General features: G+C 40.1%; 1 protein-coding gene and 1 long non-coding RNA gene across 10 annotated transcripts in view; one reads left to right on the top strand and one right to left on the bottom strand.

The window, feature by feature from the left end:
* Positions 1–1,800: 1,800 nt before the first annotated feature.
* The window catches only part of LOC122566456 (glutamate receptor ionotropic, kainate 2), a 148,067-nt gene continuing 123,423 nt past the window's right edge, over positions 1,801–26,444 (top strand). For 8 of the 9 annotated variants that reach the window (XM_043723697.1, XM_043723704.1, XM_043723696.1 and 5 more), the window contains exons 1-2: positions 1,801–2,827; positions 10,592–10,875. In XM_043723697.1, coding sequence (XP_043579632.1) covers positions 10,803–10,875 — 73 coding nt within the window. In that variant the 5' untranslated portion in view covers positions 1,801–2,827; positions 10,592–10,802. Of the gene's footprint in view, positions 2,828–10,571; positions 10,876–26,444 lie in introns of all 9 variants that reach the window. The other variant, XM_043723698.1, reaches the window with a different exon arrangement.
* Positions 25,590–26,444, bottom strand: part of LOC122566457 — an 84,986-nt gene continuing 84,131 nt past the window's right edge. Inside the window, exon 4 of the long non-coding RNA XR_006316529.1 lies at positions 25,590–25,776. This is a non-coding gene — a long non-coding RNA (uncharacterized LOC122566457). The remainder of the gene's footprint in view (positions 25,777–26,444) is intronic.

A 26,444-nucleotide genomic window follows, 5' to 3' on the forward strand; every position in this document is an offset into this window, starting at 1 on the left:
CTGCTGGCTGGACGCCCTACTCGTATCTTTTGCCTGGCTTCATGACTCGACTGCGCGCGATCGAACTACTCTGTCCCTGTATTATACGCTCGGTCTTTCATTAATTCTGCCCGTTTTTCCAACTCTAAAACGCCTTGTTCGTAGTCAAGGCACCTTGTCTTCCTTCTTGAATGCAAGCACGCCTGTTTAAATTTCGGCAAGGAAACGTTAGGACAGAGGCGAATTAGCTTAAGTTCTACAACGTTTGTTTGTGAATTATTGGTGCAGATTACGTGGAGATGTTGTGCCTTTTGCGAGGAAACGAGGGTGGATTCTTTGAGCTTTTAGCTAGTTTATTTAGCTCATTCTTCCGTGAAGGGTGGAACAGGCGACCTCTGTGATCGAGCTTTCTCTCCTTTTTATAGTGGTAGACGCTTTTATCTTTTTTATCGCTATCATTCTTCTTTGCTTTATGTTGGTAATAGGTTCATTATATCTAATTACTAACCTATGCTTATGATATTATGAATACACGTGTTAAGACAATTTTTCGAATATATTAACAAAAATTTGAAGGTTCCTTCATTCTCAAATTAAAATGGACCTTTTCTTAATTGTACTGAAGCCTTTGACGACACTCGATCGTCTCTTGAAACAAAATAAGTGAAGGACCTGGAGATTCGTCTTTATTGGCGGGATTTACGTTTGTCGACATATTCACGATATGGTCAAGTCAGTCGAGTAGGTACCTTGGATGAAACGTGGCTCAATAAGCCGCCTGGTACTTTGAATATCAAGACTCCTCGAATGCCCTTTGATAGTTAAAAGAGTCCCTTTTTCTGCTTTGATCCTGTGCTTCAAACGGTTCAGGATCAAACGTAGTCTGTTTTAACGGAGGACTTAGGCTCTTTAAGATTTATCGAGCATAAGTGGGCAATAAGTACCTAGGAGATACGAGATCGATACCTGGAAGAATAGTTTACAAAATCGTTAAAGCTTTTAACCAAAAGAAAAGAAGAAGAAAAAGAAAAGATAGTAATCTCTATGCTTTAACAAATAGAGAATATTTTTTGCAAAAATCTAGGTAAGAAGCATATTTTAAAGTTTAGAAATTCAGTTATTTATATAAAACAGACCATTAACAGAAATGTAATAGCTGTGAACTTTCGTCGTATCTACTTGTTTCACACTAATTTCACTCTCGCTCGTTTGAAGTCAAATACAATAGATCACACACAGAATCAACAGTAGCAAGTATAGAGATTCAAGTAGCTATAAGAATGTAACGATTTATCTCTCACACTTAAACTTACATAACTAATATAAAAATATTGTTCGTATGTCATAATTTCGCATAAAGCAGCTTCTTTACATTGTACTTTCTTTTGTACCTATCAAATCAACTCCGCCAATACTTACGTTTTCGTCCACATTATCCAGCTTTCTTCCCCAAACAACTTCACCCCCTATGTCGCCCCATTATCTCAGTCATTAAAACATCTTGAACCGTGGTTGGTTTAATTCGCAGCTTGGTCAGGGTCGACGTCGCGAGAGAGTCCAGTAACCCAGATAATACAGTCGACTTAGGTTGTTCCTGTCAGGGTATCTTCGGCCCATGAAGCAAAGGGGCTAAAGATTCCGTGCGTTGCGTGCGCGCCAGCCTCCCCTTTCGCTTCCCGTCGCGCCGCGTATCCACCCTGTTGTCCCTCTTTCTCGCACGGCCACCCCTCGAAAGCCATCCACCACCTCCTCCGATAGCGGTCCGCGCACTCGTCCGGGGGTGGTAGATCGTCCTGGCGCAGCCAGTGCCCGCGCGTCTTTCGCGATCGTCGGACCGCGCGTACTAAAAACGGGGAGGTGTTCTCGATCGCGTGTCTGTTCGACCCTCGAGGATCGGATGTATTCACGAAGGTGCGCGTAGCTTTGTTTCGGGACCAGGAAAATTAATCTACCGAGTGTTCCAAGAGTGTTTATGGAGAGAGAGAGTTGGAGGGAGATCGACGAAGGGGTTGAAGTGGCTGTGGCGGAGAATTCTAGGCGTGTTCTAATTAATAAATCTCGAGGCTGAAACTCATAGAGGGAATTAGTCGGAACGGTTATTTTATTTCATGTATTTTAATGTATTTTATGAAAAGGTGATGTATCAGAGGATGAATGGTGAACATGAGGGCACAACGAAGTTTGCTCGTCGATTAGACGTCAGAGATTAAACACCAAGTGAATAGTATTTAGCTCCAAGTATCTCGAATATTTGAAAGATATCGCGTATCGGTTGCCCGCGTGTACCGATTCTCGAACTCTACCGCTTTCCGATCGAAATTGCTATAATGTACGAGCGTTAAGGAAAGTCCTGCGAGATCTGAGAATTTTCAAGCCGATCCGCCAACCCGCTATGACAACCCGCAGGACAACGAGAATTCGCTGCAGATAATACTCAGCTACGGTTATCGGGATGAACATATCCGATGATCACGTACGACGAGGACGATAACGACCGGTGTAACTGGCCTATCGTATTGGATCGACGTGATTCGATGGTACCATCTCGCGTTAACGAGAAAAAATTGACTAGATCGTCCTGATAAAATTACTTTGCCTCCCTCTTTCTCGCCCTGTGGTTCGTTGCGAATCAGATTTCCGGCCTGACATCCGATCGCGGAACTTCGATTCCGGCGTGAAGCATGCTACGCAGGACAAGCCTCGTGCAGTGAACGTTGAAACGCGAGTGTCTAGTGGTTCAAAGCGTCGACAGGGTGCCTCCGTAGCAAGGTAGACGGACGAGTGAAGTGAGGACTCGTTACCTGGCTTAGATGAATATTTGACGGTGTCTGGCGCGAAGGGGAGAAATGTGAGTACTCGCCTATAACCATTTGCAGACAAATATATTCGCGATGGTTTTTCGTGGCTTCTACAAGGTTTCGACAAGAATTTAAGAATAGAAATGAGGAGAACGTAGACGATTTATGAAGGGAAGGAATTCTACGCTGGCCTTGAACCAAAGGCAATTTGTTTACTCGACGTTCGAAGCGATACTCTTTTTATTTTTTTCCGAACCGCTAGTAATCCAGGTGTCGATGTGTGATCGACGACTAACTATGCGTTAGTGTCATCAGTCGCGATTATCGATAGTTTTTCACGCGACGATCAGCAGTATTAGCCATGTTCGTGGTTTATGTACAGCTTCGGCTGAAACGCAGAGATACGCATGAATTTCCAATGGTTTCCGACCGGTTAGGATTAATGGTCAATGAACCAGTTTCCCACCCTCTTTCCCTTCTCTTATCGCCTTCCTCTACTCGTCATTTTCATCGTCGTTTTCATGCAGATACAATTTCCGTTGGCAAAGTTTAATAAGACCTCCGCGAACGTTCTCGATAAGCACGATCGTTTGCAAAACTTCGATTTCTAGCGAAACGAGTTCGCTCAAGTTTCAATATGAATGTCGTTTATGTATCGATTTAGACGTTGACAGCGTTGAACGTTTTTCAATTGACGAGTGGATAGGCGTTCGTCGGTGCGCACGACTTGCAAAATAAAACGGATCGTAATTATAATTCATGGTTGATGGCGCCATGCTGTTTCTGGAAATTCGACGCTCGGCTTCCACTAGTAAAATAACTGTTATTGTTAACATTATAACCAGATAATCATATGTATAAATTGACGCACGTTCAACGTTTAGTAATTCGCAGATATTTTTCATGCTTTTGACGAAGCTCGACGGTCTTCCGCATTCAACTTAGGCGACCTCGACACGCAAGCTACGTATGTATATCTTTGGTAAATTTCTGGTCACTACCACCGAAGCAATCTCCGCGACTATTTACGAACAGGGTTGAATCGTTTCGAAATCGATTTCGGGTCAAAGGTACGGTACGAATGGAACCATTGCTCTAACTACGTTTCGTCTAATTTAATTACATCCAACGAATGCTTTAAGCGCGTAGCTACTGTTCAACGTCTCTATCTGTGGATCAGCCTTACTTTCCTCAGAAAATTCATTATGAATCACGATGATTGCACGGCCCTTTTCTGCCGCGGAGAATTAGTTTCGAAATTATTCGAAAACCATCCACTCTGCTAACCAATCCCTCTTCGTACAAATCCGCTCGAATTACGATATTGCGTTACGGAATTTTGTTCGCGAGTACAGGATCACGTGTCGAATGTGAATCGAATTAAATACCAAAGATTTATAAAATGGCCCTCCAAAAATATAAAACAAAATAATCGTAGAACACGCGTTCGTGGCAACGATTCGATCGTTGTGATGGCATGTTCAATTCGTATGAACGAACGAGCGTGTTCGAACCACACGATAGGAATGTAGTCTTTTTAACTTGTTTGTTCTCTGCTTCCTTCTCTCTCTTTCTCTTTCTCTCTGTCTGTCTGTCTGTCTGTCTTTCTCCCTCTCTCGACAATTTCTCGGGCTTCCACGCAAGCAAAATGGGTTTCGCCGAGGACGAGACACCCGAAGAATAACGACAATTACCGTGCAACCGTGCTACGACGTTTCCAACTTTGCTCTCGTTTCGACAGTTTTAGAACTTCCTCCATCTGTATCTCGCTAGCCGCGACTTTTGCTCGCGAGCCTTGCCAGATATGCTTTTTTACATTCCTCCGAAAAATATATACTTTTCAAATATATAGGATAGAAGTTAATTGAAATATACTTCACTTTTGAAAGATTTCCGTGTCTCCTCTGAATTGTATTCGATGGTTGTCAGAATTTCAAGAATCAGGAAACGAATGATAATTACAATTGGAATGGACACCTATATAGTCAGCGGGAAGTACGCGGATAATTTATAGTCTCGCCTGTCAATAAATTAATGCCAGAATCTATTAACTAGGTTCGGCTCGAAATGGAATTATCGAATGGAACTATTTTATTATCCCTTCTGACTTTGTATTTAGTGCGTACCGTAAATTAGCACAATTGCATTTGCGTTTCACGCGAAGGGATTGTGGTGTCTATAGTCGCCCGAAAAGAATCGCTTACTGTAGCTAAAGTACATTTTCTATTATAATTAAATTCTAATATTTCATTATGCAACGATACGATCGTTCCTTTCAACGATCTTATACATGTACAATAGACTCGTATAACAAAAGAAGGACGAAATTAATATACTTAATAAACGTTCAATTTGACGGATATTTATATATAATTTTCTATATAATTGGGAGTTAATTTATGTCACTGAAACGCTATGCCACTCGAAAAGCTCAGTCCATATTCCATTATAAATTTTATGCATTGCACATCAAGTTCCATTTCTCTCTCAATATATACATATAACCGTTCTTCGCTTACCCTTTCACGCATCTAAATCCAAAACAATATCATCATATGAAAATAATTAAAATTCCGCACCGGTCTGAAACGGAGAAGAGAAGAAAAGTAACCGTGTCAGAAAGGAGACGATCGACAAAAGGATATACAATTCCGTGGAAGCTTTCAAGGTGATAAAACGAGTCGAGCAAGTGCATGTAACGTGTAGTCGAGTTTCGTAGCGACGGCGATAAAGTTCACCGATCACGAGGATCGCTTACATAATAACTTTTGCGATTTCTCACTCCTTTTGTATCTGTCGATGACACCCTGAGGATCTCGGAATTCTTCTGTCGGAATAACTTTAGTTTTGTTAGAAAGCAAAAGAATATTGAAGTGCATGTTGATTAAGAAGAAAATTCTGTTTTTAACAAAGAATTTTTCAGTAGCAATATTAATTAAACCTTCTTGTACCTTCCTTTTCCTTGCGAGAAGGTCACATGTTATATCCTGAAACTGTTTATTACGTCAGTAATTCACTGGATTCTTTATTTTACGAGCGAGAATTGCATAAGCCGGATGATGCTAATAAACTGCCTCGCAACAAAATTAATTAAACCATTTCCTCCGCCTTTTTTTGCCCGGACGCCTTTGATAACGAAAGCCTCGTCTCATCGTTGCTCCTTCTTTCCTTCCCTTATCTCTTTTTCATGTCCACTTTTTTCAGCCTGGCGCAAAACACAAGGACGATGAACCGTTACAATGTATCGTTATAGCTTACTGTCCGATCTTCGTTTACGAATCACTGCTTCGCTAGGTTAATTCTATGCGGAAACAAAACGTTAGGCGAACAACAAAAGAATATCGAAGTTTTTCTCAATCTTTATTCACCATTTCGAATCAAATGTACCTTAGCTACATCTCCTCGAAACGTACAAAGGGAGTTAACTTTACGCTTCTCAATGCTGTTCAGCGTTTTTCCCCTTTTTTTCCTTTTTTTTTTTTTCTTTTTTTCAAAGGAAACCATCAAACATGCATTTCTAGTTGCATTAAAAGGCTGTATTAAAAACCGTATATCAGGAAGGTTACAAAATATTAATGTCGAGGGGGAAACGTTAAGTAGACAGGTGTCTGGCAGCTGCCCAACACATATCTGTTAAGATATGTTTTTATTTCCCAGAAATCTTACGTTACAGCCCTCGGAAATGGCGAGACCGTAGAACCGATACGTTCTCATGGATTTGAAAAAATTCAATTGCCTTCTCGCTATTTTTGCTTGCCAGTCGAAGAATACTTTACGCGACAGTCTTCGAAAATAAAAGGAATATCTTTTACGTACAATATTCACCGATAGCAACAAGAATGAAACTGAGAGTCGTAAGACAACGATCGAACTCACCGAGTTTCTTCGTTAACGTTGACAAACTTTCAACCCCCTCGATGAAATCCGATGGTAATTGGCGCAATCTTACTGCGTAATTTGCTGGTCCGGGGAGGGGAAGGGATGGGTCCGGCAAATATTTCGGATGATCACTGTTCGTCAGAACGAGCCGATCAAATTTTCTAAATTACTATGAGCGATTTCATTTACCGGTGTCGCGTGTTCTAACAAATGATGATGGATTATCGATCGATTGAATTGACGAGCGACCAGAAATAAAACCGCAATAAATGATCGATTTTGTCGTTTACGTGGATCGTCGACGAAGCGTAATCCTCGGGCCCCTGCTATTTCGTCGGTAATATTCACTGGGATACACCATGAAAAATCGCTAAAAAGAAGGAAATGACTTCGGTGGGTAAATGTGAGCGAGTGAGTCGTAAACCACGTGAAGTTTCGCGATGGCTGATAAAATCTAGCCGAATAGAAACAGAGAAATCACCGAGAGGGAAGATAATGGCGGAGTTGACGTTTCTAGGGAAGAAGAAGAATGGAGAATAGGAAAACAAGGGCGATTCGGAGACAGACACGTAATCAAGCGACGCGCTTAAGGCCGGCCGTGGAGAAACGGCAAACAAACACGGCTAGGGGCAAAGTTACCCATCGCTAAATTGGGTTAGCTTAAATCCGTTTAGGTTAACTCTAATAGCGGAAGCGTGAGCTGCATGTGGCAACGACACCGAGCTCAGTACTCTGCTATAAAGGCCCTTTTATACGCTCGGTGCGTTTCTATCGATCAACGCTGATCAGAGGAATCGAACAGCTGCGAGATTTTTATCCAGAGATGATCTTACGCGACGTAGTCCGATGGTTTCCATGATCGAGACCGTGTTGTAGACGTGATATATTAAAGTTCGAAATGTAATTGTATCTCGAATGACAGCTGCAAGACACTTTATCGAAATATCCGACAGATACGTTGAAGAAATTTCTTCTAAAAGTGTCAAGTTTCTCTGCAGACAAGTTCATTTTGTGATCTCAAAATGTCGAGGTGGAAACGTTATGTACAGTAGGTAGGCGCAAAACTTCTGAATCATAGACGATACCGATCTTATGACGACAACTGTATTTGAGAAAGTATTTCTACTTGCTGTTATATAAAACGTTATATAGAAATGAATCTTCAGAAATTCTTTACAGTGTTATTTGTCCGTTGTCTTTCCCGCTTTGTTAATTGTTTACAGATATTTCGATAAATGCCCCGATTAAATTAATTTTTTAACTGAAAACTTCCTAAGAAGTGAGAACAAATTTAAAACAACGTTAAGCATCGTTATATTCATTTAAAAACACGAAACATCTCCATTTCTTAAATGGTCTAAGACCCTCGCACAGTACTGTAACTAGAAGTAAATATCACGAAGGTACAAATTAAAAATTAAAACAAATTTCTTCTATAATGTGCAAAAAAGTGTAGCGGCACATGAGCTAGAGGGTTGTTTTGCCTCGGAATATCAATATCTTTAGGATGCACGTAATGTAATAATAAATAAACTCGGGGCAAAATAATGTCACCTCTACGTGCAACCGTCAAGAAAATTCGAATTCGAATTTTCCGGCTCTCTCCCCACCAGTATAAATAAACTAACGCGACCGTAAGAGTTACCAGTTCGGTTATCTAGCAATTATCGACGAGTATCTATCGAGTATCTACGAGTATCTACCGAGCATCTATCGAGCATCTATCGAGTATCTATCAGCGATCTTATTTTGCGACGTTTACACTGTCTGTAGCGAACCTGTTAATACGAGCGATTATCGTCTGTATTTATTTATTTAATTATTTGAAATATACTCGGCGGTTTCAACAACGAGCAATATCGTCTAACAAATCTCACGATCAACCATCCTACTCGAGTCCTCTACAGAAATAACAGCTAATTTCTAATTATCATATCGGAATATAAAAGAATTAATTCATGAATTCTATCGTGTCGAAATCGAGCGTCGCGTTTGCGGAAACGACTGAATATACAACTATTATTGTTAGCATAATTAAGCGTCCTGTTGGCACAGATTACATTTCACTGTTAACAACAAGACGCAGCAAGAGGACCGTGAGTTTAAACAAACGATAAATCCCTCCATTATCTCGCCGTAGATATAACAACAGTTAACCTTAATAACGGCAGCGAAGCGTTTTCAATTACGTCAGGACAAGAGTACTTTTCCTATGGTCATTAAAACACTTTCAGCGAAGCCTTTACGTTGGCCATTAGACGAATTATACAGGTTTGCTCGTTTTACATCGAACCGAACGCAATTATAATTGTTAATTGACACGTACCGAGTACATTCTCGCGATATTCGCGCGCCATTTTCATCGATAACTATCCCTACACGTGTCGCACGTTTGCAAATTGCACGCGTAATCGCGTTAACGTTTCACTTGACCTGCATGCAAATGAACCGTGCACGGTCCATGTGACTTTTACGCCGCATGTGTACCACGCAACTTTTTACGTTATACGCTCCCATTGTGATTAACGCCTAAGCGAGTTAATTCGAGAAGCTGGGAGCTCGTTTGCAATGTAAACACCAAGTGGCTGATTCCCGAATAGAAAAGAAGTCCCATTAGATTTGTTCATTATACAACTATCCTATTAAACATCGTACTCTATTATTCTCGAATACACGTAGAAAAATAAGTGTTGCGAGAATTTCAAAGATTCAGTTATCGAAAGGAAGTACCTAGTCGCTTTCAATAACGACTTTCCCTCCCCTCGCCCCTCCAAAATAATCTAGATTCTTTGATAGAATTACATAATCCTTCTTTCGCTAAAACGTATCCGCTGAATCATGAGATATATCTCCAAACAGACAAAAAAGAAAAAAAAAAGAAAGAAAGAAAGAAAGAAACGAGGAGGAGAAATTCCTGGAAAGTTCAATTACCAGAAGATATTGCTCGACCACTTTCAACGAAAACGCCACTCAAATAAAACCGACCTTTTGCCAACGAATCAAATCGAACGAAACTCGCTAGTGACAATATCGCTTCAGGAACGTTTTGTACCGCGCTGAGTTGTGTTGTTTTTTCGAGCGTGAATTCAATTGACGCATCGTTGCTCCAAGATGCACATAGTAATTTATGCTCGTAGCTTACGCACGCTGGAAAGCTTCCTATTAAACTGATGACGTGCATTAGGTCTCATCGGCAAACTTATACACATGCGGAAGATGGAGGTAAAGTTCATACATGATGTCCGCGAAATTATACCGGATAGCCAATGATATCCGAGCGGTCTGGCTTGCATGATTCTACCAACACGATTCCCTGTGTGCACCTGCTCTCCCTTTCGCATAATGACGGATTATATGTACATACGGCGATGCGGCCACCATTGAACGCTTCGAACGAGACTTGCCGGTGTTTTTCGATAATCGATATTTACCTAATGAGAACGCCGGCTCGTCTGACATTGCTTCCACGTTTTCCCGAAATTCTGCCCACTTTATTTAGAATTCGCGTTCTTTAATATCTCGGAATGAAAAGCAGATCGATAAAAAGTTGATATGGATGACATAGACAGTACAGCGGTTTATAAAGTTGGAATTAATGGAAATATTCATATTTGTAGATAATATGCACAGAAAATAAATTATCGGTAAATTGTAAATTCGTAAGCTCATATTCCAAGTGGAAAATTTAAAAGTACAAAGGTGCACTGTATACGCGTAATATGCAAATATATTTAAGATATTCAAACTGCATTCGGTGCGTCTATCGAATAGGTGAAACGAGTTTCTGTCTAGGGCGTAATTTTTTAAGTGCGCACATAACGGCAGAAATTTGAATGTATACTCGCAGTCCAATTATTAGGAATCTAAAAGAAATAACTTAAAATAACTGGAACAGATGAATTTCATTTTCAATAGAATATCTTGTATCGTTTCAGGTGTGGACAATGAAGGTCCTCTGAGGATTTGCATCGATGTGCGCGGCGAGGCTCCGACAATGTGCGGTTCCGTGTTAAAGTGTTCGTGAATAATCCTAGTTTTCGTGTATTCATATGGTTCTTTCGGCTGCTGGTATCGCATTCTGCCCCGAAACGGAGTACGCAAGAACGATGTCATAGTGAGGTGCGAGTTGAGCTTACGTCGAGCACAATGGCACTTTTGTTCGCCGTCATTGTCATCCTGGTCACCACTGCCATGTCGCTGCCGCCGGTCATCAGAATCGGTGAGTCGAATCGATGGCTATATTTTTTAAACGTGTTATCAAAAGCGACCAAATTAAAAATTACCGAAAAGTATTGAAAATTAGTTGGCGAATGTTTGTCTCGTGGAAATTTAAATAAATGCAAATTTACGTAATCCTTGTGTATCGCGTTAATTAGATATAAATCCTGAGAGATTTTTCGAGATTTACGCTCCTCTATAATTGACAGGAACGAAATAATTTACAATATACGTGGTGCGATGATTGGTCGCGAGATTGGGACGAATTTTATACGATTATCTATGTATTCGACACGGTTACGCGGGTAAGGATGTTGTGGTGAGTAATTAAATTTATCTCGCGGCACCTTTTTCACGGTGGGTTCTGCTCGTTAGGAGCGAACGTAGGGAAAACAAAAAGAAGGAAAAAAATAAGGAAGAGAGAAGGAACGAGAAAAGAGAGAATGTTCCACGGTGAACATTTATTGAATGGGTCGAAGTTAATCTTTGATAGACGGATTGGAAGTAAACGAGTTTTAATTACTTCTACGACTAATTAACGAGCACGAGATTCTTTTCTCTTGTGCCGTACTTCTGATCCACGAAAATTTCGCACGGTGGCTGATGAAGGTACACATCTTCGCTCTGATACACCGAATTTAACAGCCTGACTAATTAACCGCCTCGCGAGTTAATTTAGCCCCTAGTAGTGCTGCGGGTGCGGGTCTACGTGTTGCTTCGATATACATATGCACGCATATATCCCTTTTCGCCCGCTTTGAAGACTGTTTAACCAACGAATTAATCTTGAAATATACATCTCGACGTGAATAGAAAATTCATCAATCGCAAATATATGTATAATACATCCACACACAACGTTATATCCGAAATTTGCTCCTGGACTTCTACCCCTGTTTCGTTATAATCTCTAGAAATGCCTTTAGCTTCCTGCTCCGCGTGCATTTATCAATTAATATACCCACTCAACTGATTAGTTACCCAATGTGGAAAGCTTGGTAAAAGCTTTTTCAGGAACAGAGATCACGATTTGCATGCCGGGTAGCAAGCAAACGATTCTCTTACAATGTGATTCATCCTTTAAACCGAGTACCTCTTACCGGTTAAGTCGCTTCCATGATCCCTAAGAGCTTGCCCGTTCAGGGGAAAGTTTCCATAATGGAGGACGTAACTCCTACGAAACAGGACACTGAAAAATTTAACTCGCTGGCTGGCCGCTACGTGACCGCACTCTCGAGCGTACGTTCTGCGACAGAGAGAATCAGGGAGGGCCCCGCAAGGTGACTACAGAGGATCGGATCTTCACCTGTTACCGGGATAGTGCGACTTCATCAGTCCACCCCTCTTTGCTATTCCGCGCACAGCTTCGACGAGGGGATCGTGCATCCGAAAACGTCGCTCCTCGGAGGTACACACGCTCACCCCTGGCCATCGTCGCGTCCTGGCCACGCGACCAAAACTTTCCTCCCGGTGTAATTGCACGAATTTCAACGCGGTGAACCGCCCCGGGGAAACTTAGCCGCAATTTGAACCATACTATGTTGACGAGAGAGGCCAGACCGTGATTAAGGGGGTGCCAGCGTGGAGAAATCTAGAAATGGGGTTGCTGGAGTATTCTAATCATAGGAAGGTTGGAATTTTAGGGAAATTCTGATTTGATTAATTCAATTTGGAAGAAATTAAGATAAGAGAGACTCTACAGAATAGTTCTGCAAAGTATCCGAATACTTTCGAAGACCAGAGAAGAAAAACACGATGAATCAGGTTTTTCGTTTTATCGAGACTATGTCTTTTTACTTCATTTTCAAATTATATGTTTTCACCAGCCTCCTTTCTTTTTTTTTAATATAAAACTTAGAGAATTTTTATATGTCGTGCCTATGTCAATTTTATGTTATATTTCGTAATATTTGATATGCAAGTTTTCTATGATAAGTGTTCAAGTATTTATGTGAGCTAGTCGATATAGGGAAATTTCAGGATTAATTAATTAATTTGAAATAGCTCGGCTTCTGATCAAAGGGGAAGATTTCAGGGTAGTATGAACATAGACCTGATATACAAGATACCTATCAATTAATGTACATTTATGCTACACGGTGCTGAGACTACTAGCTATTGTCACTGTCGGAACATCCAGTATTATGGATTTGGATATTGCAGAATACAATTCCAATATCAACAGTAATTAAAACTGGACATTAATTAGTATTGGGTACATAGAAATTGTGTCTTTGATTCTACTATTCTGATATAATATAGGGAAAATTATAATTTTTATTAATAAATTATTTTTTCGGCCTGCTTTGTATATTAATTAATCCTATAATTAATCTCACAAATAAACAAAAATCATTTCCCCTAAAATGCATGATACAAAGAAAGATGTAGAAACGATTTTAAACTAATAAACTAGTTTTAACTAAGATAAAAGTTTAAACTAAACGCAATTAGGCCGTAGTTATCTTGGCAAAGAGCTAATAACATTTTCTCTGAGAAGTATCGCAAGTAAATAGGATTTCCTCCTTATTCGACTAGAGTAATCAGCTCGACGCTGATGTACGATCTCGAGGAGAACAGTTTCTTCCAGCGGAGACAACATCGATCTTTTGATACATTGTCATTCGTGCACAAGCTTCGGGAATTCTATTCCCTCTCTGGCCGTCAAGTTGGAAGCAAATCTTATTCAGGATCTCGATGAGAAACAGCGGAACACTGTCGTGTTGCACCTGAAAAAGCTCATTCTCCACACGAATCGTGTGAATAGCTCATCGTGATTCAACACGCGGGACTTGCTTCGATATCGCATGACTTTCGTCGTTGTCTCGAAACGTTTGATACTTCGAGGAAAACTGGAATCAGAATCAAAATTTCACATGACCAGTCATTGCGCGAAGCGAATATTGTAAATTTCTTGATGGGAATATATTTTTATTCGATAGTTTGATTAAGATATCGTAAAAATCAGGATTACGTACATTACTTTTACGTACTACTTACGTACGTACTTTCGATTGATTTATCGAGAGGTTGGAACACATGTACAAAGCATGATACTTGGCACATTTATTCGCTATTATAATTCATCGACTACGTTACTAATTCTCTGTTTAATAATTATCTCTTAAAAGTCTATCAGAGAATAGACTTCTTTTTGAAAACATCAAGTGAGAAAGATTCGTCAACAGATTTATCCATACCAACCATTATACATCTCTAGCGTAAAATAACATTATTTCCAAGTAAGTCTCAAGCGACATTTTTGTATCCAACATTTTCTCATCGCTTTGATGTTCAGAACCGACTCTATAAATATCCCAAACATATTTTATGATATCCTGTGTAATACTCAGCGCCGGGTAAAAGCTTCGTCACATAGATCTGTGGAACCGTGTCACGTAGAACGAAAAGGGGCGAGCTTTCGCCTTCCATCCCCGGACGACGTTCGCGAGGCACGTTCCGCAAATATAAGTTGGCGAATTTCCGACGAGTACTCCCGCGACTTTAATTACCCTCGCGGCCGTGCGAATCAGTCGAGTTGCTAGCATTAGATTCGCGGATCGATATCGTTAACGACGAAGATGCGACGCATCATCCTCCCTTTCCGACACTCACGGAAGGTCTTTTCGAGAGGTGGCAAGGGGGCGCGGGTCGAAAAATGCACTCCTCCGTTAAGCCTGTGGATCTCTTCCTTCCTGCTGAATATTCCACGTCGTAAAATAAACCCTAATGAAGTCCGGAACGAAGGCGCATCGCTGTGGTGCTAACAGTATTAAAGATTTATAACTCGACTACCGACTACGGGGAATTATAATGTGCTTAGAAGCTCTACGAAGGTGTGGTTGCTCAGTATCAGAGAAGAAGCCGGTATTCTATGACGATCTTGCCGTATTTCCAACCAAGAAGCTCTGCTTTATGGGAACATGGCTGGGTCGAAGGGTACAATCTAATTGGATGTATCTTTTTTAGAATCAAAGTACGTGTCACGACTCTCTTAATTATATTTCTGGGCGTTCAAATATTTAGTTTATTGTAAGTACTGTTCGCTTTAGGACAACGGAAGTGTCGGAACTTAATTGTTGTTTAAGCGTTCGTAATCTTATTCTCTTAGGGTTAAGGACTAAACTTTGGCAACTGCATGGACTTTATGGAAACGTACATTTTGAAGCTTTTGGTTAACAGGTCCAGCAGTGATCATCAACACCGAACATCCCACTTGGTACAACGACTATAAAAAGAAACAGAATCATGAAAATCTTTCTAGTATCATCTTCTATACGCAATTATAACGTATCTTGCGATCTTTTATGGATCAAAGCTTTTTCTCTACGATAATATTTTTGTAATTTTCTAACCATCAGGGAGCACAATTCTTTTAACAGATATGACAAATATACTACGTACATCATCGATGACATACCAATCATAAATCGCATGAAATCGGTGCAACACGGAACATGTTAAAATCGTCGATCGGAGGATCGAGAATCGAAGTGGTTCGAATCTGTTAATTGATGCAAAGAGCGAGATGATTACTCGAGTAGTCGATAAAGCATCTTTATCTGTACGAACGGCAAGGCGTCTCCATTAAAGTTTCGCGAAAATTGCTTGGAACGAGGCACTTAGATTTTATCATTCGGTTAAGTAGTTTTCTCGTGGCTCTGAAATTTAGTTCGTCCTTCTATCGTTATCCTACTCATTCAGATTTCTCTTCCTTTGAATCTAGCTGTTTCTCGATAATCGCGTAATACCCCGACAACGCTATCGAACTGTCTGTTATTTACGAGTATTTGACCCGTTTCTCTGCGATTGTGTTGCGTGAAAGTCGAATGAAACGAAATAAATATATCGAACGGTGATATTCGATTGAGCAGATGGAGTTTAAGCCGATTGTTTATTTTCGTGTTTATTCGAGCGTCTACACCAAAACTACGCGATATTACTCTATTATTGATTGGAGTTTGTTTTAACTTTGGAATTTACACAATCGCCGATCAGTGGACTGCATATTTTCTATCGAAATTAAGTTTCATGTTTGTATGTTTTCGTCTGGTTGTAAACGTGTTTTTCGGACACGTCGAAAAATAGAATATTTCGTAACAAAAGCTACGCAGGTATCAACAATCGACAAGATTCGGATGCTATTCCAGAGTCGGATAAAATCAATTTTGTAGCATATGTTCGACTATGAAACGCGTTGCGTGTGCTTTCCGAGAGGAGGAAATTATTCGTAATAACACCTTTCACTGGAACTTCCAGCCAACAGTTCGAGCGTTCCGCCTTAACGATATCTTATTCTCTTGACAATCCCTGAATACCAGCGACCCGATCCGGTACGAAAGAAATAATGATAAATGTCACGGGAAAAGTCTCAGGTATGGAAAATGATCGGTCGACTATTCGCGTTACGCGAGATTCTTATCTCGACCGACGAATAACTCTATAAATATCCCGAAAACCGGATCTAACTCCGTAACGTATTGTATAAAACGCACGGTGAAAAGCGAAACCGCGAAACAAAAACCATGAGACCTGTTAAATCTCGCGAAATCCATTAAATCGCTCCTCGACTTTTACACAGATATCAGCGAAATAGTCGAGAGATTAAAAAGGATTCGAGACATCGTTTTGAATCTAGATAAAAGGTGTAAAAAGCGTGGAGCGCGATCATCAAAAAATTCCTCTTACTTCTCCAGTGTCCACGTGACACTGGAAGAGAGAAAAAACGGGCACACGATAAACAGCCACTCGCAGGTTCCATGAAACCACTTCATTCTCGGCGAGTGCTCAAGACAATGCGTCGTCACTTGCCTGGCATACACCGCTCCAAAGAACGCGCCTCGCCAACGAGATAATTCATCCGGGCGAGATTGCAATTCCTGTTCGAACTGACGCGCTCCGTTCCAGCGAAGTGGCCATAATTGCGAGTGCAATCGCGCGACTGAGTTGCCTCGTGAAATTTATGTGTCCCCTTTCGGCGTCCACGCGAGCCATATCAAACTGAACGTTTTATTTCGTGCGTCAACGACGAGTCAACTTAGATCAGAGATAGCTGCCAAGACAACGCAAAAGCTCCAGAGTATCCTTGGCTTTTAGTTCATAGGAGTTGCGACTTACGACGCATATAAAGAGCGTCTAGGGAACGCTCCGTTGTTCCGAGGTCGTCAACGACCAAGCCACTCGTTTTCCCACCTTCGTAACAAATTACTAAAGAAACGCTCGTTATTTGTTGCGAAAAGTGGCCAGTCGATGATGTTGTTTCTTTTAGCTGATGAATTTTAGCCAGCGGGAGAATGTTGGCCGCAAGATCGATCGGGGAATTTTATTTGTCTTTATCGGAAAATGCTCCCCTTCCCAACAGAACGTATTGACTGAACGAGAAGGTAGGACGGTGGTTTGATTGGTTTCGTGTTTTTCGGCGGAAATGAGAACCCGACCAGATTTCGTGTTGCAGGAATAGGCAGCCAATTAATTTAATCCTTTAACTATTATTGAAACTATGTACAGAAGAACATGAGATTCAATCTGTTCTCCCCAACCATCGATTCATCTATCTAAGCCCCAACCACTTCCATATCGTTTAACCGAAATCATTCCTAGTCCTTGTAAATCCAAGGCTTTACAACAGCTCGCCTCGTGACAGTTAAACAGCCACCCCTCACGGTGCCATGAATAATTCAATTTTTAACCCAGAATCCGTTAATCGAATGCGATACCTTTCATGCAAATGCCAGGAACTTCGCTGCACGTCCCTCACGGTCGCTCCGAACCGTTCGTCCGTCAAACTTCTACTCGTTAGAACGTCCACTTCGTGTGTTCTCTCAGTCGTGTGTTACACAGGCTCACGAAAGCACTCGAACAGTCGTAGTCATCTTCTACGAATACGTCACGTGTATAGCACGAAACATTTTGAAATTTCGTTAGTATTGTTATCACGACAATTGATTAACATGATTATATTGATAAAGTGTCAAACAAATTCAAAAATATATATATATATAGTATACCTCACAAAGGTATTTGAATCGATTGTCTATTATATATTAATAAACCTCAACATTTAATGGGATCTAATTTAATAACATAATATAATTTAATATAATCATAACAGTCGAGTCTCGTTACACTGCTAATGAAATTTCGATATGCTTAACGAATCACATAAAGCGTACACATAAAATCATTGTATGGTTAGTGTCCAAATACTTTGGTGAGACAGTGTACGTGTTTGCTTCGAAATATTCATTCGATGTGTTAGATTCGGCACGGCAGCGTGGCGTGTTCGCTTTTAGTCGAGTACTCGCTTTCGCCTGGCAGCACACATACATCGAGGACGCATGCACCTAGTCGATTTCACGTGCATACGTATGTCCGCACCCAACGCGACACCGGCCATGGTGGACTGGGTGGGGAGGGAAGGGCGCGCTGGGTGAACAGGGTGAGCTCGCGCGCGAAACGCTGAGTTGCAATATCGGAATTCCTAGTAGGTAAGCATCGACACGGGCCTTGATCCAGATTGCGCACAGAGCCGAGTATCGCCGTGACTCGTACGCCAACCTGAAAGAGAAAGAGAAAGAGATCATGTTGAGGCGGCTTTTCAAACGACTGCCTCGTATTTTTCAAGAGCCTTCTGATTCAATGGTGATGCGCCTTCCAGTTCGCCCGGAACTCGCCTCGAATCAACGAGTACACTTTTCCTCTTGCCATTACATTCCTTGTACTCTTTCTGTTTTTGCCTGATTTTCTCGCCAAATCCGTGTTTTTCTTTTTTTCTTTTGGCTGAATACGCGTGAAACGACGAGCACGTTTGTGTCAATGTTTCTTGAGGATACTTGAATGGCTTGTTTGGATATATGGATAGTCTCTGTTTTCATACTGATTTGAAGGGATAATAAGGGATTCTGGAATATTCCGTGGGACATCTTATTTCGTAATTAGAACGCAATAAGTGATTTCTATTAGTATTAATTAATTTGCATTTGGAAATTTGTATGGTACGATCAAGTAAATTCGATATACTTCGATGGTGAAATTTTTTGAAACTTTCTAAATATTTATAAACTTATTTATATAGTAACCTCCTTTCTTTTCTCTATATTTGTCGACGACGGTAATAACATTAATTTTCCATTTCTTCAAGAGTGCCATATGTATACTAATATTTGACAATCAGAAAACTTCCCATCTGTAGTTGACTCAATTTTCGGCTAACAATCGGCTTTATTAAGAATATTACATTCATACGTGCAAAAACAAAATTGCGACGAGGCTTACGCGCTAAATAAATTGTAACAAAGCTTACACGGGCAGATTCAATTAATGCGCGCAAATACTCTCCTTTCTCTTAATCCTCTTGGAATTTCACCGCAGAAAACAATTTTGTTCGCAATGTTCCGCGTAACTGATACAGCCTGAACAATAAGCGCAACACTTACAACCTAGCAAAAGCGATCCTTGGCGAAATTATCAAAGCAAATGCGTATAAACTCAGGGATGCTCGAAAGAAGGGGGATGGGAAAGAGAGATAGAGAACGAGAGGGAGAGAAAACCAGGAAGAGGACATTTGAAAAAAAAAATACGAGCTTTCAACCGGACGACTAGGAGGATGTTCGTTTATCAACAAACAGAATTCGTATAGCTCGCATATAAAAAACGTTGCGACGATTTATTTCGTCGAAAAATATTCATATATATTTGTCTCGGTAAATAATACACGTTATATCGTGTAACCTACAAACAATGTAGCAATTTATCGGGTTGGCTACCACTGCTATTTACATACAAATTTGTTTGGCCAGGCATGTGCGAGTCAGATAACGCGTCCTATAATAAATATCATCTAAATGATATTAGATTGAAAATCTGTGATGCGTGTCTCTTCTCGATCACCGCTGATAAATTTTAGAATTAGCAGAATAGTAAAAAAGGCAACCAATTTCTGAATAATTTTTCGTAGAAATTCTATAGATTTTTGTAGATTTTAAAGAAATTTTAAGGAAAATTTTCGATTAAATCGACTCATTACGCCTTAATTAGATATTCTACACCCTATAGTTATCTAAAAATCCAAAATGTCCTTTAAAAATAATATCATTTTCTTTTTACTTTTCGTTTAAGTACCAAAACTGTTTCTGTTTGCCTTCAGCTTGTTGAAACTGTCTGTTTTCGTATCTGAGGCACAGCGTCGCCGGTTGGGATATAACGAGCCGATATCGTGCGTCGTTCAATGCAACGATCGCACTTCGAGCGACTCTAGATTACTCGCGCAAAGTCGTAGCTAAGAACGGTGCTCGGAACTCGGCGAAGAATTCTCATATCGACGCGACGCGACGGTACAGTACAGGGTGTTTGAAGAATTTTTCGAATTGATCGCGCTGTTATGCGTTCCACGCAAGGAATTTCGGCACTCTCGCGTTCCATCGTTCGCCTCGGTTCGTTAGGCGAGATAATAAGGACAGAGATTATCAGACGACTGTGCGAGTTCTTTTGGGATCTCCTTTCTCTGTGAACGTTCGTCATAACGAGACGAGACGAGACGAGACGAGACGTCGCGTCGCGTTGTATTTCGACGTGCGCGCACACGTAGTGAGTTCGTCATGCTGAAAACTGAGGGATCGTTTCTAAGAGAGGGATTTCTAAGGGAAATCTCCTAGCGCTCGTTTAGATCATGGTAGCGTAAACGAAATTGTTCCGCGATATTATTCAAAGCGCCAGTTTAATTAAATTTACTTAAACTTATTCACGATCCTTTTTCTATAATCCGTAGAATAAATTTTTAAATAACTCAACCCCTCGCTTGGAAATTGTGCAAGGAAAAATAAGGAAATATTTGAAAAAACCTAAAAACGGAGGGTTGGATTATTCTTTTTTCTTGTACAAATAGCGATAATTTATATCCCGACGGAATATCCGCGATACGTGCTCTAGCGGTGGTCATAGGCAGGCATCGTGTTTTAACGCTATGACCCCTTGGATAAGCCAAGCGATTTATTCGAGGCGCAGACCCAACTGGCGCCTCGAAATTCCGACGACGACCCGCTTATTTCATCAAGAATTCAATAAGAGAAATTTTTTATAAGAAAGGGTATGAAATATTTCGCCAGGTTTGATAAGGGTGGTTGAACATGACTTCTCCTATCGTGTATTGATACGTTCGAGATACCATTTTCATCCTGCTATTAGAATTTCTACGATTCTTATATGTATAAAAAGAAAACTTCGTTTCGTGAAAGCCCAAGGTACCAATAGATTCTTTTACTCAAAGTTTCATACGACTTTACTACACTCTTGTAATCTCAGAGTTCTTAAGGCATTTTGTATAAAAAAAAGAAACTTTGCTTCTTGAAAAATCTGCGTATCCCCTTTGGGTAGCGAAGACTTCATACAGTTCTATTAAACATTTTTCTACAGTCTCTAAGACGTTTTTCACGAGAATAAAATTTCAATCTTACAAGAAGAAAATATCGTGCAATTCTATCACAACCACATAAGTTTGCTACGGTTCAAGGATTTTTTTTATGAGAATAAAACTTCGTTTTCTCTAAAATCGACGTACCACCCGATGAAAATTTGATAAAATGCCACTACCAGCCCCATAATCTTCCCAACAAACTCTATGTCTTTTCATAAATCACAAGCAAGTGGTCGTACGATGTCACGATATCTATCTACACCCAAGTGGGAAAGCTTTAATGGAGAAATTCTATCGTCGATACGTGAGGAGTGCGTTCCTGTAAAAAGGAGCCAGCCGAGGCAGAGGGGATCACCCAATCGTCAAATATTTGGCGATCGACGTCGAGCAATATTTTCCCTCGACTATACGCCGAGATTCCTGGTTAATCGATCCCTTTTTCATCCCATAAACGCGTGCATGTACATGCGTAAGAGGTCGAGTTGATCGAACGACGTAACCTATTAAAAAGAGCAGAAACGATGAAAACGTGCCACGAGATAAAATATCGGAGCGAGTAGCTGCGATCCGAGTCAACGAGCTTATCCAGATGCGATTGAACGTAATCCTGCTACGAGACAAATGATGTCTCGTGCGGGAGACATATCCGCCTGCCTAGAACTCTGGCTATCGCATTGACGCAAGTCAAAGAATAATCGTACAGGTGGAGTTAATCGCTCCAATGGATTCGTAGTTTTGTTTCGTCGAGCGTTGCATACTTTGGACGTATGCGATAGTAATTTGAGTTTTACGATAATATTTTAGAAATTAATATTAGCTCTTTCATTCGGAGAATTCTTTAATACAATATTTTTCAGGAAGCTTCTGTTTCAGATAAAAATACGTAAATAGGATAAGAGGATGATGGAATATAAAATGGGAATTGAAAATACACTTGGTATATATGTATGAAATACTGGATAGATATAGACATAATCATTGGTGTATAAGTAGCATATTCCACATAGGCTTTGAACTAAATTAAATATAACGCAATTGCTCGCGTACAATTCCTTTCTCAATTCCACATTAATGCCTGTGTAAATCCTTCTGTTGTTCCACAACCTTCCTTGTTTACGTGTTCAATGCAAATCTCCAACAGGGTCGAAATTGATTCGCGCTTGCTGATTTAGAGCCGAAGATACATAGGAGTAAACATCCGGGTACTAAACAAGGGTAGATAAATTTCATTGAGAAATGCTTCTTTAAAGCGGACGATCTGACACTAGGAAAGTCTGGGAACCTTTTAATTTGATTGGTTTTACTACTTAACAAATGAATTTCGTGAATTATTCTTCGTAAAATTGACGTACTTAGCGCGCAATTAGGGACGGCCGTCAGTCAAATTAAGCAGCAAATTTAAAATGAAAATCGTCGTAATGATCAACTTGCATCCCTGTCTACGACCGAGATAGGAGAAAGACAGATATTCTCGATTAAATTTTTAATTCCGAACGACTTCCTCTTAATACCGAACATCGTTTGCTTTAATCCATCTCGGGGAAAATTGGACTCGTAATTATCTGAGCTCGTTTTAACATAAAAATGTGAACTGATTGTGAAAATACAAGGAAAATATTTTTATCAGCAAAAAACACAAGAAATTTACACTATGATATTAAAAATATTTGTTTTAGTACGTTATAATATTAAGATTCAGAAAATATAGAAAAATATCGAGAAAATCACGAATAATAATAGAGAAAATCCTTGGAACATGTGTAAACCGCGATGAAGCTATCGACAAGCTGGTCCCTGTGTCCACTTCTTGAACATAAACGATACGGGTCGACAACGTATAGATATATCGCGTTTCGTTGTGAGCGAATAGCGCCGACAATGCGATCGAAAAGCACAGAAGCTGGGATTTCCACCGAAGGGGCAGGGTTAGCAGGCTGATATTGTCGGGCGGGGTGTGGAACAAGTAGTCATTTCGGCGATGAGATCAGCCTGTCGAACCCTGCGCCGTGTTTTATTTGTTCGATTGGTCGAGCGTCCTGCGAGAGAATCCTTTTCCCGTGTTCCACGTGGTTACGTGGCACTCTGCAATCCAGAGGGCTGTAGACAGTCTAGACTCCGTTAAATCCCTAACACATGTAGCAAAAGGACACCGGATTATCATGTGACTATTCATTTCCGTTTTCGATAGACCGTATAACATTTGAAACAAGATTCTATCAAAGAAAAGAAAATATATTTAATAATAAAAATTCGCTGTTTTTAATCCTTTTGCTACAGTAATATCGATCGAATAAAATTACTATAAAAATTATTATACGTACACAGAGTTGCTTGATCTACTATACTGCAGGGATACTGGGTTGCATGCAGATTCCTGTTTGTCGAATATAAAAAAAAATGACGAAAAGAATATTTAATAAAAGAAATTCCAACTCTCTGAAACTATGTTTCTCTGAGGATTCACGGAGGATTCTCTTGCTTCTGAATTACATACACAATACACATTCCTGCCACGTGCTGCCCAATCTCTATATGACACCATGCACAGCTATTTTCGCAGCAGGATCGCAATGTGTGTTAGAATAGATAGAAGCGCAGAACGTGTAAATGAAACAGTTACTGAACATGTGTTCACTGAATATGTAGCGATATAGTTTACACGACCATACTACCTAATCATGAAAAAAACTGTGTTTATTAAACAAATAATAAAACTAAATCAAAGATACAAAAATATTAGTTTTACACTCTTTCGTAGTTACTGTCTTCTTTCATAACTGAACAGTATGTATAGTGGAACTTGTTCCCAGTATATATCTACAGGCCAATATAGTTTTTGAATGACGACCGAAGCAAAGTTAGTAGCGCGAAAGTTAATGAAGCATCTAGCGTAGCAACTTGCAACAACAAGCATAAATTCTAGAAATAGTCAAAGTTTATCGTAGAGACAATCCTCATTGTCTTCGGAGTTTCCTCCCGTGTCACTCAGGAATGTTCGTACCTTCCGGACGATTAACCCTGATCTTCCTCTCGAGTTAGCGTCTCTAGGTCGGTTTCCTTCCTGAGATCACAAAACCGACTAAACATCGTCGTACGCCGATTGTATTATCTCTCACTGCTTCAAAGCAATCCTCATCGTGTTTGTCGCAAGAAGTTTCGTCGGTCATGGACTCGCGGTCTTCGCACGTCTCTGATACACCGACGTCATTATGCGAGATTAGAAGTCAATTATAGAGTTGGTGCAGGTTCGTTCGACTGGCAAGAACCGGCGTGAACGTTCGCCGCGATAAACGGCCCGCTTCATGCTTCGGAAACGACGTTGTCAGACACAAACTTCGCTCTTTGTGCGGGTTCACTCGGAAGTCGAGAGTTGTTGTATCTTCTATTTGCGTTTACGTTTCAAAGCGCGCGCGCAGATTTGCAGTTTGTCAATTATTCACTTTGCGTGTTTGTTCTCTCGATTTCCGGTAATTTCAGCCGAATTTCACGGTCTCATAATTTCGAAATTACGCACAGAAATATGCTATAGAAATACAATATGCCACATGTTTTTGTCTCGAAATATGTATTTTCAAGAAGTATTTCTAAAGGAATTTTTTAAAGCATAGTTTTAAGAGATTTTGTTTAAAGAGGTGTTTTTAACTACATTGGCCAATCTCTAGAAGCTCCAAGAAATCTCTTGAATAATTATCTCGGATAACTACAAAGAATCTTAGTTTACCAAGAGAAACTGGGATTGGTGTAGCAGCATTCCTTGGTGTGACTGATTGGGATTGTGTTATGAACGATCTTATAATTGATAAATGTGTTGATTTTTTGTGCCAACAACTATATTCTACTATCCAGCTATACCATATTCCTAAATCCACTTATAGAGCACGCTCAAAATATCCCTTATGCTACTCTCAGAATCTACAGTTAGTAGACCGTAACTCTATATCAACTCTATATCAGTTTTCGAACCCAAATTGCATGAAGCTTCAAAGGCACGTTAGGTATCTGATTAATCTACAGTCCACTTGTTATACTTGTATTTGTTTCATATTACAACACCTTTTTATACTCACATGTGCCTGGTGTTACAACCTGTGTGTGTACAAAAATAAAAAGGGACCATACCCGTTTAAATAAATAAATAAATAAATACATAAATACATAAATAAATAAATAAAGAAATACATACATACATACAAACATAAATAAATAAATAAATAAATAAACATTGTCACGATAGTTGCGTGTAGCAATTCGCAACCTGCGGCGATGCAAAACAACCAGTGAACGACGAAGGAAACGCGGTGTTGCAGCAGCGACAATGTAATACAGCGTTGTGCCTGTCACCACGTAAACTGTTCGTTGTATTTCCACCAAATTAATACGATCTGCGATCGCTATATTCGTGTTTCGTTAACAAGCGATTAATTCCTTCTTGGTAGTTGACATCTCATCCGCGTCCCCGCGAAATCCTCTGGTTTGTCATCAGCGATCAACCTGGAGTGAAATTAAACTGAGTGAAATTAAATTAGCCTTAATCTATAATCGAGGAATAATAGGAAAATATTGAAAATAATAGAGCAAGGGCAAGAAGTTTCTGATTAATAAAATATCGTAACTTTTAACGCTAAGACGAACGAAGAACTAGTTATTATTTTCAGCCGACTTCGAATCGTGTTTCGAATCGAGCTTTGACACGGACGAGTTTAGGTTTCGACTCTTCTGCTTTTCACGTCGAGTTCTCGCTATTTGCTTCTCAATTGGAAATTGCTAAAAGCATCGTAATCGATACCTCGTCGAAGTTGCGCCCGATACTTTTTAATTAGAGATACCAGCTGCAATTTAAATGACGGATGAGTCGAGTAACGTGGTTTGAGAATCGTCGCAACGAAAGTAGAGAAGGGCTTGCCCACCCTTCGTTAGTTTGAGCTTGGCTTCTGTTTGCCTTGCGTTTAACTGGATCGCAAACCGTAACTTAAGAGGCCAATGGAATTAAAGGAACAGTTACACAGAGTATATCGAAAGTAGCTCCATTAAAAGAACTTCACAGTATAATATCGATCGCTAGCCACTCGTAAATTTCAGTGCTTTTAATACAGGTCTATAGGCTTATAAATATGCATACGCATATATATAGATGCACATATACATTATGCGTAGCAAGG

The sequence above is a fragment of the Bombus pyrosoma genome, linkage group LG4 (genome assembly GCF_014825855.1).
Source record: "Bombus pyrosoma isolate SC7728 linkage group LG4, ASM1482585v1, whole genome shotgun sequence".
Classification (NCBI taxonomy): domain Eukaryota; kingdom Metazoa; phylum Arthropoda; class Insecta; order Hymenoptera; family Apidae; genus Bombus; species Bombus pyrosoma.